At 46.0% G+C, this 16,202-nt stretch overlaps 1 protein-coding gene across 5 annotated transcripts; it reads right to left on the reverse strand.

Moving 5' to 3' along the window:
• Positions 1-324: 324 nt before the first annotated feature.
• Positions 325-15,808, reverse strand: atn1 (atrophin 1). Of its 5 annotated transcripts, XM_084357424.1 has the most exons (12): positions 15,679-15,808; positions 15,468-15,579; positions 14,696-14,817; positions 11,329-11,465; positions 10,762-10,863; positions 10,267-10,386; positions 7,253-10,098; positions 6,887-7,103; positions 5,235-6,744; positions 2,844-3,011; positions 2,507-2,687; positions 325-1,077 (listed from the first exon to the last, which is right to left on the reverse strand). In XM_084357424.1, the coding sequence occupies exons 4-12, from the start codon at positions 11,353-11,355 to the stop codon at positions 1,044-1,046; spliced, it is 5,205 nt and encodes a 1,734-aa protein (XP_084213550.1). In that variant the 5' UTR covers positions 11,356-11,465; positions 14,696-14,817; positions 15,468-15,579; positions 15,679-15,808; the 3' UTR covers positions 325-1,043. The 5 variants fall into 5 exon arrangements, with proteins under 5 accessions (XP_084213550.1, XP_084213551.1, XP_084213554.1 ...); XM_084357425.1 differs by lacking the exon at positions 14,696-14,817 and having other exon boundaries at positions 15,468-15,808; XM_084357428.1 differs by lacking the exons at positions 15,468-15,579; positions 15,679-15,808 and having other exon boundaries at positions 2,868-3,011; positions 5,235-6,741; positions 14,696-14,996.
• Between the last annotated feature and the right edge of the window lie 394 nt (positions 15,809-16,202).

A 16,202-nucleotide genomic window follows, 5' to 3' on the forward strand; every position in this document is an offset into this window, starting at 1 on the left:
TCATTTTTACAGTGCGGTGAGGAATGCTCGCTCTACAGGGTGGCTGGTGCTCAGTGGAGCGACTCAACTCCCATGTCTCACACTCATCCCATGTGTCTCCTATTAGCTACACTCAGCAAAGAGAGGAGGAGGAGGAGGAGGAGGGACGGAGAGAAAGAGGGGGAGTCAGAAAGAGAGAAGAGAGAGAGGGGGAGGGGGAGGAGAGTGAGGAATTTGATATGCTTTGTGCATGAGTGACTTGTATAAAACAAAGAAAGGGCAAATAGTATGAATGTATGTGAGAGAACGGGAAAAAATAGTATGAATACGCAAGAGACTAGCAAAAAAAGATTATAATTTATTTCCAGATTTTTTTGCCTTCATTTGCATCTTGTTTCACAAGGTAAATTGAAAATAAAAAATAAAAATAAAAACCGACTGCCATACCATGAAAATGTAAAAAAATAATACAAATAATATGTACTGTATATATAATTATATCATTATCAACAAACAGACAACATTAATCATAATAACAATACTATTGATCATAAACATAACACTAAATTGCTGGTCTCATGCATATAGAACGCCCCTCAGATACAAAAGAGGGGGGAATTACTAAAAATAGAACCAAAAGTTCCACCAGTTCAGAATAAGCGCCTAGCTACATGCAATGACATAAAAGAGACTCATTTACACATTCCTTCTGGCATCAAGTATTTTACACATACTTCACTATTGCCGCCCCCATCTAATATACTGTACAGTGCACGATACAAAACAGGACTGGAGTTTGAGAACATGATGCAGGGAAGCGCTGGAGCCTGGACCTTCAACGTGGTGCAGTTAGCAGGGACCGTGTGCGACGTTTTCACGCCATCCTCCCTCTTCTGTTAATCCTTTAAAATCTTCTTGTTTTCTTCAGTCAGTTCCCCCGTCCATTAGTCCAGCTTTTGTTTCGAGTCTTTGTTCCTTCATTGTTTTTCAGTGCTTCTGTTGTATTACTTTTGCGCACATTCTCCCTCGGTTTTCTCCATGCTGCTCTTTGTCGTGCCCCTCCCTCACAGGGTCTTGTCACTTTCTTTCTTCAGGTGACTGGAGGGGTCAAAGGAGAAACAATGTTAGAGTGCAATTTAAAGTTTGGGACACACTTTGAAAGCTTTATTTGAATCCATAGATTGCATTTTGCTGGATTCCAATATGTACAGAGATTATGTAAATTTCTCACTCACGAGTAGAGAAAACATCCCCTGTGCCGTGGAGCCAAGCTGCCTTTTACAGCTTAAATACATCAGAATCTTGTACAGCATTTTAAGAGTAAATTCAAGCAATCTCAGGGTACCTAAAGCAATAATTTCTTTGTCATCACATCTAAATTCTTACTATAAATGCTATTACAACAAAGGAAGTTAATAGAATTCCTTTAAACCCAAATCAATCAAGTTATATTTGCCACTTTCTTTCTTTCTTTCTTTCTTTCTTCAAGTGACTGAAAAGGTGAAACAATGTGTAATTTAAAGTTTGGAAAGGTGCTTTTGGGACACATTTTAAAAGCTTTTTTGGAATCCATAGATTGTGTTAAACACGATTCAAATACGTACAAATGTTATTTACATTTTGCGACAATTCAGGGTAGAGAAAACGTCCCCTGTGCCAGTTTAAATACATCACAATTTTGCCAGCTAACTACAGGGTTCGTAGAGCTTTCTAAGAATAAAATTTAAGCACTTTCAAGGTACCCAAATAAAAAATGAAGCAGTTAATATCACAACTTAAGGCTCATTTATGGTCAACGTGCGATACACTTATGCATACCAACAGTGCCTTCTGCGTTTATTTCGGAGCAGTACCTCCGGTAGTCGTGGGGGGCAGTGTAGCAGTGTAGCCGATAGTTAAACGAGACAGGACCACAAGACAAGAGGAAGAAGTTCTTTTAAAAAGTTATGTGAGTTGGTGAGATGTTTTAAAAAAACTTAAAACAGAACAGATGAGAGGAGGTTGGACGGTGGCGAAGGAAATATGAAGGTGACTGATTTGACTCTGAGCGGCGCCCTCTAGTGGTTGTATTGCTTAACATCCATGCCGACGTGAAGGACGCATAAAAGTACAGTATTTGGGCAGTGTTGTAGCTTGGTTTATTGGCCCAGATATTCACATACACTTTGGTTGTATGCTTATTTAATTTTTGCTAATTTCGATTGGAGGAGACGACAAACTGGATTGTTTCATTTCAAATATAAACAGGATTTTTGGTTTCTTGAGTGGCTGTGTAGAAATGTTTACAGGTTATGTTAACAATCAAGCATTTTTCAAAGAGTATATTCAAATTCAAGTGTGTTCCTAACCTTGAAAACATAAATTACGCATTATCCAAACGTTCAAGATTTGTACGAACAGATATAGAAAAAAACAATCCACAGATGAATCGAGGATGAAAACAATTGTTAGTGGAAACCTTAAAGACTATATTCAATCTCTACTGCATTAACAGTGGCAGTTACACAAACACACAGAGCGTTTGTACCTGTAATACTCGTCCTGGGTGAGGGAGTGGTGGTGATGGTGATGGATCCACTGTTGTTCCAGGGCCAGTCTCTGGATCTGCAGCTCTGCGCTCTGGGCCTGCTGCATGGCCTGGAGCTGATGGGCTGCTGACATTGGACCAGTGAGGGAGGACGGCTGGGGCAGGTCACGGAAAGGAGCGCCTGCAAAGAAATGGAAAAAACAGAGGAAAGAGGAGGAGCAGGTGGGGACACAAAAAGAAAACGACACCAAGGTCAGTCATCATCATCGTATTCAAAAAGTCTGCTCAGAAACTTTTTTAGCACTGGAGTTTTTAGAGAAAAAAACTGAACAAGTACATGGACGAGGAGCCTTCTCCTCACCGAACAGCTGTTGGCGGAGCACCTCGCTGTCAGTGAGGGGGTGAGCCAGGATGGGGGTGCCTAGTGTGGCTCCTGGGTAAGGGAGGCGTGCCAAAGGAGACCCCGACGCCAACGGGTCCATCAGGGGGTGAACCCCGCCCGTCGCTGGATGCCAATGATGTAATAGGAAATACAGGATATATTCAATAAGAGTCCAAGCAGTGAAATTCAAAACAACAATGATTAACATGGCATGAAAAGACTTTAATGCTGCATTTAATTGATGTCAGATTCTTGCTGACACATTATAAACAGTTGAACAGTCACAGAAGTCTGGATTCAGTTTACTAAAGAGGACCACAAGTGTCACGGAAATAGTGATTAAAGCCTTTTTTATTAATTATTAACTTACTGTGCAATAAAAATAGCGAGAAATTACAAAGTAATTCATTATTTATTGTTTTAATGGACAAAAAAAAGAAAACTGGCAATAAAAAGAATTTCAAATTAAATATGAATCCATTATTAAAAAGGGATTTCCAAAAACAACACAAAACAGCCAAAGTGCATCATTTTAAAATACATGAATGGATTCATAAATAAATAATGGCAGTTATCTAGAACTTTTTTAGATAACTGGATTCACAAATTGAATCAAGACTACAGATTTAAATTACTGCTTTAAAACTATTTCCATGTCATTCTTGGTCCTCCGTCGAATGCAACATCAATATTTATATGCACATTTATACTTCAAATATGTTTGAGTTTGATCAAAGAGACAAAGACCTTCTCTTATTTGTCAGACATAATCTGTTGATTGGTGTTAGCAGACTGAGATCTGAGTTTACAAACATCTATACATAGATATATGCGATAAAACGAGTGAACTTAAACAAATAGGTGAACTCTAAATCAAAATATCACTCAAAATCATGTAATTTCTTCAATACTGAACTGGACTAACACAAAAATAATTTCAGTTAAAGGATAAGGCTGGCTTTCCTCTTTGATTTTCTACTTTCAGTGTCTTCTCTTCTAAAAATGTACTTTTACTGGAAAACATCCTGATTTAATCTAATTTGCCTCCTTTTTTCATGTTGTTTTAATTAAGATTTTTGCTCTTCTTTTTGTTTTTTTATGTTAAGCACTCTGTACTTTGGTTTGATAAGTGCTCTGACATTTAGTGTGTTATTATTTATATTTATCCCTCCAGTCCACAACTCCGATGAAAAGACAGAGGCTGCTGTCGAGTAGTCAAAAATATTTCGTCCTAACGTCTTTTCCTATACAATTTTCCTTGACTTTGATCGAAAATGTTACAAGGTCCTGGAAATATGTGAAGGAGAATTCATAAGAACTGAGGAAAAGCCAATTGTGGCTCAAAGCTATGACTGCACAAGAAATTGTGGGACAGCATTACCTCCTCTTCTTTCATAAAGGCTGATGTATACCAGTGTGATATCGATACCTTGACTTCGATACCAGTTCCTGAACAATACTTTTTTCAATACCAATTTTGTGAAATACCTTTTAACAAAAGATTACATTACACAAACACGTGGTGAGCCACATCTCTGGGCATAGCCTAGTGTCTTTCCTGCATGCCTCGAGACAGCCAATCACCAGCACTATTAGATCCTGGCACAACAAGCATGCTGGATGCTTACTGGCTCACTGTCGCTGATGAGATTAACTCCTTAGGTGTTGAAATTTAGTACTGAATGACAAGACATTTTCCGATACTCAATAGTATCAAGGCACTTCAGTCGGTGCCATAAAAGTATCGAAACTTGATGCCCAGCCCAAGTCAGGTGTGATCCTGGCTAAAGGAGATAATTAAGGAAGTATTTAAGCACATCTCCTTTGCATTTAGAGAGTTGAACTAGCTCTTATCATGGCTGCCATGATTTGCTTCCTGGGCAAAAAATACTATTTGACTGCAGCCTGAAACCATCAATGTATTAGTCTGTCTCTCAATACTTTTCTACTCCTGTGGCAAACAACCCCAATCCCATCTGTGCCCACTGAAGGTGTAAATGGGTAAAAAATGTGTCATAAATCTAGTTGCTAAAACAGCTGGGCATTTTAGTTTTAAGTAAATATTACTAGAGGAATAAATACTGCATTTCTTTGGGATTATTTTCAGATGCAGATATGGACACATTTGATGTGTCAATCCAATGTACACGGCAACACAGTATGGCTAAAGATGGAAGATGTCATCCAGTGCAACGTTATGGCTCTGAGACTTGTTTTGAATAGATTTTGAACTTTAATGGAGGTCAATAGTCTGTAGAGTATCGCTAACCTTATCCTTTAACTTTTAGTACACAATACAAGGCAGTTGATAGTGACAATGACAGCATTGTTAGTAACAGTGGGTACCTGTGTCTTGCTGGTGCAGGTGAAGATGTGAGTGGATGTGTGAATGCTGGTGATGATGAGGTGTCACGTTTAACATCTGGAGACGTCCCAGATTCTCTCCTCCACCTCCTCCACCTGATCCTCCTCCACTTCCCCCTCCTCCTCCTCCTCCACCACTTCCCCCCCTTTCTCTCTCCCTTTCTCTTTCTCGCTCTCTGTCCCCAAATGCCGGCAAAGTTGCTCTGTCTCTGTCTCTCTCCCTCTCCCTCTCTCCACTTCTTTCTCGCTCATAAGAGGCAGGAGAGCGAGTGGGAGTGGGGTAGGTCTCAGGGGGAGCGGCTGGGGCAGGGGCGGGTGGCAGATGAGAGGACAGGGAGCTGGGAAAAGAAGAATGGGGGACTGGGTGATGGAGTGAGGCGGCGTTGGAGGTCGGTGGAGCAGGTGGAGGTGGAGGTGGAGCTGGCGGAGGAGCAGTGGGGCCTGCTGGGGCTGGGGGGGCAGCCGGGGGTGCAGATGTTGGGTGAGACGGGAGAGAGGGTGGGAGGAGAGATGAAGGGGGTGGATTGGACAGGGACTGAGGGGCAGGAGGGTTGGGAGGTCGAGTTATTGGTGCCAGAGCCGGGTTCTGGAGGTGCGGGGGGCCAGCGGGAGCAGGTGGGGGAGGAGTGCCATAGAGTGATACCTCATTAGCTCCTGCTGCACCTCCTGCAAGGAGCAGAGAGTGTGCATGCGCTTGAGCATTGGCGTGGGCATGATGAGAATGAGAGTGAGCAAGGGCAAGAGCTGCAGGATCAGGTATGGACCCTGGTGGGTAAACCCGCTCATCACTCTTAAATTCAAACCCCTGCTTTATTCGCTCTCGATGTGCAGCCATTGCATGCGGAAAGCCGACTCCTCCCAACCCTGCACCCCCGATCCCTCCAGGTATCGGGCCTCCTGCTACACCAGCATGGCCTCCAACACCTGGACCACCTTCAAGGCTGCCACCATACAAAAAGCCCAAGATGGCTGCAGCTGTAGCTGCATCAGTAGGCAGGTGGTGCGGGTGGCCTAAAGCGTGATTCTGGAACTGAGGAAGGAAGAATGAGGGGTGGACATGGGGGTGGCCGTGGTGTACTTGTTGGTGATGTGCTTGGGCACGGCTTGCTGCCCCCAGTGGAGACATAGCATGAGGGCGGGCATACTCGCTCAGGGTTCTCAGCGCTGGGGTGTCAGGGCCCAGATATGGACCTCCTATACCTATTCCTAGTGCCCCCTGAGGGCCAACCACTGTTGTTGCCCCACCCATGGACGGCAGGAGGAGGGAGTGGGGGATAGAGTGAGCGAGGGAGGGGTGGATATGGTGTGCTTGAGCAAGGTGAGCATGCGGGTGTGAGGGATGATGCTGGGGGTGAATGGAAGGGTGGGAGACAGAGTTCCCAGAAGAAGACGAGGAAGAAGATGAAGGGTCAAGGATGATTGAAGACGAGGAGGGGAAGAAGAGAGAGGAGCCCTGGCGACACCCTGCAGCGGCATTGACATCCTTCTGCTGCTGCAGAGAAAACAGTAAAAGACAGTAAATCACATCTGCCCTGATCTGCTTTACTCCCCATCCATTAAAATGATCAATTTAATCTACATCAAATCCATTCAATCTGACACGCTACATAATTATCACGCTCAAATGTGCACACCTGTAGATGTCGTTCCAGTTCCCTCTCACGCTCGCGCTCCCTCTCTCGTTCCCTCTCTTTTTCTCTTAAATCTCTGGCCCGCTGCTCGACCTCCCTGCGCGCCCTCTCAATCACCTCATTCCTCTTCTTCCACAGTTTGGAGCCGTCCAGTGGGACAAAGAGGACATCACTGCGGGCACACGAATTCCCACTGCCACGGTCAAGGACCTTGTGAAACCTAGACAAGAGTGACACAGCAATTAGTGGATCATTACTACAACCATCAGGAGTCAGAATCACCACCATAACAGTTACCATTACTGCTAATTACATCTGATCACATAAAGAAGGGCCGAACAAAGTATCAAGATGTAATTTGGACTTTACCGTGCTGATTGGCTGGCGTGGATGGGAATGTCTACAAGTTTGGGTTCAGGGGAAGGGCTTCTCAACACGGGTGGTGGGCTTTCACTCTCTTCCCTTTCTTCTATTGGTTCCTCTTTGATAACAGGTGTCGGAGGTGGGCCTGAATCCGAATGTCCATCTCCACCAGGGAGTGAAGAACTAGAGCCAGGGGTCGAAATACTGTTGTTGTTGTTGGCTGAGTTACTAAGAGGTGGAGGTCCTTTTGAGACATTCTGAGGCGAGAGCGATTGCGAGTTGGTATTGCTGCTATTGGGCGCGCTGCTGTTGCTATTGCTGTTAGCCATGTTACTGCCACTATTCCCATTGGAGTGGTATGTTCCACTGAATGGAGGGTGGTTGTTCAAAGTGCCATGGAAAGGGGAAGGGCGACATCCAGGTGAACAGCTGGATGACACACCTTGTCCAGGAAGTGGCATGTTGGGTCCAGAGGAGGAGCCAGGGGGGAAAGATGAGAAGCCTCCCATCTGATTTGTGGATGGGCTGGGCAACGGAGAGAGAGGTGTTGGAGGAGTCTGGTTGGAGGACTGGTAATGTGGCGGACGTACATTGGGTGCTACACCTGATGGAGGTGGCTGGGTGTGGGAGGTTTGAGGTGGCGGTAGAGGAGCTTGAGGTGGTGGAGGGGGATAAGGAGCATTTGGAGGGTGTCCATGATGGCTGGAAGAGGAGGAAGGAGAGAGTGCAGGAGGCTGATTTGGGCCTCCGCGGTTTTGGTACAGTGCAGACTCTCGCAGGTTTGAGTCTCTCTCTGTGTCTCTGGGCCTGGACTGGTAGTGGGGGTGAGGTGGGTGGGGGTGATGGGCTCCTCCAGGCCCTGAATACTCTCGTCCGAGGTTCGGAGTCACCCCAGGGGGGCTGAGGTACTCTCGATTTGTGCCAGTCGAAGGAGGTGCCCCAGCAGGAAAATCTTTCCCTCCAGTGGATGGGTATTCTCTGTGAAAGTGGTCCGCTCCAGAGGAGGGGGTTTGTGCCTGGTCCATGGGAGGAGGGAAGTCTCGGTTGGATGAGTTTGGGGGATGTGGGTGGGGGTGTGGGGGCAGGGAGGAATGGGAAGGGTGACTAGGGTTGTTTTGGGGTGATGCAGGTGGGTCTCGGTTCAGCATGGGGGTGACAGGTAGTCCGCTGGTTGAACTTGGGGGGTTTCCCTGGGGGATGGAGTTGTTGTTTGGGTTACTGTTGCCTACATCTCTTGTCTGGCCCCCAAACTCAACCCATCTGCCTCCATCTTTGTCTCTGGGATGCCCCCCTCCAGTTCCATTGGGGCCAAAGTCTCTACTCTGGTTTTGGTTTGGCAGAGGAAACTCCCTCCCTGCATCTCGGTCTCGGTCCCGTTCCCTTTCTCGCTCTCTGTCTCTGAAAGCTGGACCAAAGTCTCTTCTCTCAGGACCCAAGGTAGGTCCATCTCTCCCAGAACCTTGAAACTCCCGGTTCTGACCCACTGAAATTCCCCCAAACTCCCTCCCTTGGATGCTGTTGGACCCAGCCATCCCACCACAAGTGCTATTACTATTGCCCCCACTACTATTGTTGCTGCTGTTGCCAATGGGAGCAGAGAACTCCCTGTTGATCTCCCTCCCCCCACACTCCCCCCTCACTCCCCTCTCCCTCTCTCCTGCAGCACCCCTCTCTCTGTCCCCTCCCCCTCCAGCGTACCTGGGAAGGTACTCCCTGTGGGGGTGAGGGTGAGGATGGGGGAGGTAAGAGGGGTGGGAGGAGGAATGGCGAGAGGATGGAGGGTTGTACACAGAGGGGAGTTGCTGCTGCTGCACTGGGGGCTGGTGCTGTGGTTGGTGTGGGTGGTGGTTTCCAGTGTAACGGCTGTAGCCCCAGCTCCCCTGGCAACCAGTGGTTGTGCCACCCTGCCAGCTGGTGGAGCCATAGTGGTGAGGAGGGTGGGTGGAGGGTTGGGTCTGAGGCTGGGACTGTGGCGGTGGGCCGGTCTGTGGCAACAGAGAAGGAGGAGTGGACTGAGACTTGTCCAAGAGCTTGTCTGCCTTTTCTATTTTGTCTCTTTCCGTCTTAACCTCAGCAGGCAGGTTTTGTCCGCCAAGCTCCAAGGGCTTCAGCGCAGGTGGAGGAGGAAGAGGAGGGGGTAAAGAGTGGGGAAGGTTGGGGCTGTTATGGGAAAAATCTCCTCCAGAGATAGTTGTCTTGGTCACACACTGTGTGTTGGCTTTGGAATTCATTCTGCTGACACCGAGTGCACCGTCAACTCCAGCCGGTCCACCGTACTCGACTTTACACATCAATTTGGAGTCCAGGGAGAAATAGGACTTCCTCCCACTATTGCTGTCATTTGATGAATCCCCTGCTCCACGGAGAGAGGGAGTCAGACCAGAGGAAGCGCACGGAGTGGAGGGGGGCTTAAGAGACGGACAGTCTTCAATTCGTACATCCACTTCCCGCTTTTCTCCGTCTCCACAGGACTCCTCACCTCTCCCCTCTCGTAGTGCCCTTCTATCCTCTCCTGTCACCTTCCCCGCTCCTCCCTCCTTTCCTTTCTCCCTCTCTCCTTGCTTTGGTGAGTCGGGGCCATCAGAATCAGAGTCCAGGCTACCCAGAGGGGATGCAGAGAGACTTGGGGATGAGGAACGATTGTCCTGGTCTATATCTCGCCCACTGCTCAGACTACTGCTGCTATTGGCCAGGCTCCCTACAACTGAGCTCCTGCTGCCCTGGGATTGGCCATCTTCATTGTCACTCTCACGGGATTGGCTGGCAACTGAGGTTGGAGGTGGGACAGTGGAAGGAGCCGAGCTTTCAGTCGAGTGTGTTGATGTTGGAGGGTTTGGGGTAGAGGCCGAATCCTGAGGATGAGGTAAAAATGTATATTTTGTGAATGTGCTACTATTGGCTGTTTCTGTATTTGTAGAAACAAAGAATATAACTCTTAACTGAGCCTTTTGGGAGATTTAGCTGAATCAAAGCTTCATAATTAGTCTTTATATAACAGGTTGATGAAATGTAACACAAACCTGAACTTTCTGCCTCTTTGGAGGAGACACAAGTTCCTCCCCCTCACTCTCTGATGAATCATGCCCTTGTGATCTGCGACTGAAGCGATTTCCAGCCAATTCCTCACCAGCACCTCTTTGCTAAAACAACACAAGACTTTTTAATTCTGTAGTGATGCCTTTGAATACCTAACAGGCCTATGACTGTTTTTAGAACAAAGCCACACACACACATATGCAAAACATCAATGTCAAACATAAAAGATTTCAAAGTGCTAGGCTGTAAAACACACTATCGAACAATACTGACACTGCAAGGGTATGTCTGTGGCAATCATACTGATGACTCATACGACAGCGCACACACACACACACACACACACACACAAAATGCAATACACAGAGGCAGCTCTTTATTCTAAATGACTCCTGGACTTGCATGTACACACTTATCCTGTAAACTTAAGGCCAAAGCAATGACAGGAAAGAAAGGAGACAAAAGAGGAAGGCGCTAACCGTCTGCCTATCGTTGCGTTCGGGGCGAGTGGGGCTGGGGTGAGGGCGTCTACCCCTTCTCTCCTCGCTTGCCCCCCGCCGTCGCCCACTGCGCATGGGCATCTGCAGAACCCAGAGTCCAGCAAAGGAGGAAGATATGGAAGGGAGGGAAATGGAATTAAATGTTAAAACAGGGTAGAGTTAGAGAGAAATGTAGTGATAGAAAAATAGAGTTAACACAAGCCAAAGAAATGTCACGTTCATTCAATTGAAGGCAGAATGTAGCAGCGGCAACAACAAGTGAAGAGCAAGAATAAAAAGGGGAGGGAGGTGAAAAGAAGAACAGGCCATAATAGAAAGAAGGCAGAAGGACAGAGAGAAGAGGGAGAAAGAGCAAAATATGAACCTGGAATCTCAAAACCAAATAAATTACTTCTTAGTCATCCTGGTCATTATGAAATACTATCACATATTGAACTAATTATGATGCAGCCATACTCCCATATGCACTACATAAAGTACAAGAATGAAGCAGGTACACTCCCTGACATCATTGTGAAAAAAAAAAGACGTAGGCCTTGTTCATACCGATTCTTTGTGTGTCCGTGTTTTCATTATGTCTTCTTTAAAACATCCATTTTACAACACAAGCCATTGCCAGGACTGAACTGGTTCCGTTTGCTGACTGACTGGGATGTTTGTTACACCATGAGAGCTAGCAAAACCTGTAAAGAAGCATAAACAAAGAAGGCATTAATAAATAAAAACAGGCTTTATGTAACAATTTGTAGAAATTTACATGTAGTAATCACTTTTTTTTATTGATCACATGCAAGTGGATTGTAACGGCATGTAAAAATGAGACCTTCCCCGTCTCTGTTGGTTGCGGACAAGGCACGTTCTTGAGTGTCTCGTCTCAGTGCCTCTCTCAGAAAGCAACAGTAACTAACGTTAGTTTAAAAAAGTCCACTGACATAATAAAGAATAATCCAAAATAATTGTTTTGTTTATCTCTGTGTAAGTATTCTGACAAGGTCTGTCAGCCAATAGAATAAGGCAGGTGGAATCATGTGGTATCTGTGTTTTGTCAGCATCAAGAGTCTTGGTAGTTGCCAGTTTGTGGGGAAAAAAAGTAAAAAAAAAATGGATGAGTTCTACAGTATGCACCTACAGTAGCATACTATGCTGCCCTAATGTTAGCTAGCATTAGCGACGTTAACCTTAACTAGCGTTAGTAATGTTAGGTAGTGTAACCAACTGTCAACCACTTCAGGGGGCAGATGACTCATCAGTGCATGGAAGGATGCAGAAATAAGCATTATCGTTTGCTATCCGCACTGAGTAGGAATAGGAAAATAAAGGATTTTATCGTGGATCGTGATAAAAAACCCTCACAGCAGGTTGATCGGTAATTGTGAGTATCCTCACGAGTGACTTGCAAAGCCGTCTAGCTCACTGACGGTGTACAGTACAGTCCTATATTGCTTTCATGATTTATTTTGAATTGCCTAAGCCTGTCACAATGGCTGAAGGCATGGCCTGCAGTTAAATCAGATGTGTGTAATTATTACAGATTCCAAACTACGTAACGACAAGGTGATGAGGTTTATTTGCACAGGAAGATCTCTGATTATTTATTTAAGATTATTTGATTGTTTATTTTTCACTGTGTGTCTAGGGGCTCCAGGCGAACTTTTCCCACTAGCAGCACTGGTGCTCTCTACTGAAAATTTTAGGAGCACCAGCACAAAATTTAGAAGCACCACTTAAATCGTCATGCAACATAACATATTCTCCGCTATCTTAACTTAATCACTGATAAATGCTTTGGTAATAAATAGACAATTTCCAAAAATAACAATGTTCTTCATTTTAGAGGATGAATCCACAAAGTTTAGTAGCGCTGGGCAGCAACATATACTGACAGACTATGTATTGATGACCGTATACTGATTGGTCACGAAATCTTTTGTTTTCTTTTGTGATTTAAAAAAAAATGTAATGATGTGGCGGCCATGGAAAAACCGTCAAAAGCAGAAACACTGCCGTTTCACATGATATATAATGATATTAAAAACAGGGGGCATACATGCAAGTGCACTGGTGGTCCTAGTTATAAAATTTAGTGCACTGGTAAAAAATGGTAAAAAAAATGGTAGCAACATGAGACAAAATGGTCGTAGTCCTGAACCCTGGTGTCCTATCTGTGATGCAAAAAAAAATATTTGTCTCTGAACTTAACGTAAGGTTAAAGTGATTCCAGTGTGTTTTAGTACAATCGATAAGAGTTTTAAGAATATTTTGATGATTATCTGGATAATATCATGAATTGTAGTTATGTTGGACAGGGTAATCGTGACATTAAATTTTCATTTTGTCCCATGCCGAGCATCGAGTGTGGCATTCAAGAATTTGTGACACTATAAAAAGGATCAGAGTTTAAAACTGCAAAAGCACTGTTACAATATTTAAATTCCCAGCATGCTTCACACTGTATTGGCACAACTGCACTCAAGACAGTTTCCTCTCTGCCTCCTGTCTTCACCGACAGGCACAAAAGGTTAGCCCACTCACAGTAAGAGAATGCACTGGTTTGGGTGGTATGACATTGAAACAACAGATAGAGAAAAGGTGCTGATTGGTGGACTGCATTTTGGTTGGCAGTCTGCAGAAGACTCCTGCAAACATCTTGGGAACATGCTGCCACACCCCCCTCCTTCCTTCCACCTTCACCACAACAGCCCAAACCCACAGCCACTTGTGGTTAACCCACATGACCTGGTTATGGCCGCCAGAATCACATGCTTATTTACCCAGCCAGCCAACCATTAGGGAAATGTACAATGTCAAGATCCATTATCCATTTGGGTGTGCCATGCTGACAACATAGGTGGACTAGTTTGCGAGGCCTCGTCTAATCCGTTCATTCATGGACCACTATGATGAAAAAATGGCTCATGTATATTGAATGAGGATATAAATAGTGCACACCACTGGATGAAAAAAGGATATATTTAGTGAGCTGATGCACACTCTATAGTAGCGACACACAGATTTTTACAGACAAGCTCCCTGCTCCACTACACATGGCTATGCATTAATTATTAGTGCATGCTGCAGTGACCGATTCAATCAGTCTTAAGAGCAGAACCTTAACTGTCACAATCACTGCTCACACTTCATATGCATGGAAGATGGCACATGTCTTTACAGGCGATGATGCAGCGGCTTAATGAGTAGAAAACAGTCAGAGCCCGGTGGGTTACTGTGCACATCATGCATCTCAGTTACAGGTGGCAGCTACTGGCCTGTCTGTGGTGTCTGTGGTCAGTAAACAACACACACCAGCCCTACACTGCACATGCATTATCAACAAATTGACCACTGCATGTGATGCAAAGCAGCAGCATGCAGTTGCTGTGCTTACATCACCAGCGAGCGGGCACTGCAACGACTCTTTCTTCTTTCTTCTTCCTGCGAATGTTATTGATACACATGCAGAGGAGACCGGCCGAGGCTGCTGCTGCTGCTGCTGCTGCTGCACAGCCTCGGCGGAACACGGTCCACCTACGACGGAGGGGAGTCGTGTTCAGCAGCACATACATGTTCACAATCAGAATGGATGCCTCTGCAGGGCTGTTTCTTCCAGACCTTAAAAAAGAAAGATGATATGGAATGGCGAATCTCTCTCTCTCTCTCTCTCTCTTTCAGTCTCTCTGTGTGTCTCTCTCCCCTTTTGCTCGCAGGAATGTGGGTGCGCGTCGTGCACTCTATTAGCATTAATTCACCGGGACATAATCTAGCCATAACGCAGGAGTATGCTGATAATTAACGCACAAAGGAAAAAAAAAAAAAAAAAAAAAAACATGGGAGGGAGAGCACAAACGTGGCCAGCAGGAATAGCTACCAAAACACAAGAGTATAAGCATCCATTTTTTTCCCCCCTTCTCCTTACCTATGATATCCAGCGATGCGTGCTCTCACTCTCACTCTCCCTTTGCTTTCCTTTTCCTTTCTCTCCCTCTGTTTTGTCGTTTTATGTTGCACGCTGACACGCACACCTCACAGCCCAGGCGTCTGTCAACAGAGGCTCGGGCTGGCTCATATTGCAACGGGCTCCGATCATAACAATAATGCAGAAGAAGAAGGAGAAGAAGAAGAAGGAGAAGGAGGAGAAGAAGAAAATCTCTTTCTATTCGTTGCAGGGAGAAAACTGGGGTGCCAACTGAAGACTACAAATTGATGCGTACCCTCGCCTCTTCCCCACCCCCTTTCGCCCCCTTTTTTCTTTTTTTTTTTTTGTTGCCCCCCCTCTCCCACCCTACCTACTCCCCCTCTTCTTCCTCTAAGACGACTTGCACTTTTTTTTTTTTTTTTTACAGGCTACCCCTCTCCGGTCTTACAGTCACAATTTTTTTTTTTTTTTTAGCGGAGGGGTGAGCCGGAGAGAGGGATGCACGTCGGGTGAGAGAAAGGGAGAGAGGAGAGGGCGTGATTTGCATGAGGAGAGAGAGAGAGTGAGAGAGAGAGAGAGAGAGGGGGGAGGCTTGAAGAGGAGGAGGAGGAGGAGGAGGAGGAAGGAGGAAGAGAGGCGCAGAGAGAGGGCCAAAACTCTGAAGAGGGAGGGGATCAAGAGGGAGGGTCTCTCTCTCTCTCTCTCTCTCTCTCTCTCTCTCTGTGTGTGTGTGTGTGTGTGTGTGTCTGTTGCCTGGTCCCTCCAGAGTCACCTTTACTGTGTGGAGAGGCTCGGCTTCACGCTGAATATGTGGCTTTTCTCGCGATGAGGAGGAAGAAATGTCCTGGAGGTCTTTGTTCTCACAGGCCTCACCGCCAAACGAGCTGAAACAGAAAATATGAAGCTGGCCGTGTGAGCGTTTTAATGACTTAACAAAGACAGCTCCAACTCGTTTGGGATAATTAATGAATCAACGAACAGACAATTATATCGTGGTGTGTCTGTCTGTCTGTCTTGTCTGTCTGTCTGCATGTCTGTCTGGGAAAAGCTTGCAGCGGTGTGTCCAGTCAAGCGGCTCTGCAGACCTCCTCCTCCTCCTCCTCCTCCTCCCCTCCGCTCCGCTGCTGTCGTTCTCTCCCTCTCTCTCCCCCTCGCGCAGCCCCCTGTCCCGTCTCCTATTGTGTGGTAACCATGGCAACCCGGCCGGAGACTGTACCCGGTGCGCATGCGCGGCTCTAGCCTTCCTTCATCATCATCAGCAGCAGCCCGGCACGAGACAGGAACAGACGAGAGGCCTCGTCGCGCTCGCGCTCCCCCCGCTGGTCAGAGTGCGTCACGACCGGCGCGTGCAGGCAAGCCTGATGATCGATCTGCAGCCGCGAGACGTTTCAATACAGCTGATGTGATGCTGTCAGGGTCGAGTGTGAGCTCAGGATCCACTTATTACGAGGCACAATATTTTAAATATGTTACAATTCTAATGAAAACATTTAATGAAATATATCCT

The sequence above is a fragment of the Pagrus pagrus genome, assembly GCF_965226575.1.
Source record: "Pagrus pagrus genome assembly, chromosome: 7".
Taxonomy (NCBI): domain Eukaryota; kingdom Metazoa; phylum Chordata; class Actinopteri; order Spariformes; family Sparidae; genus Pagrus; species Pagrus pagrus.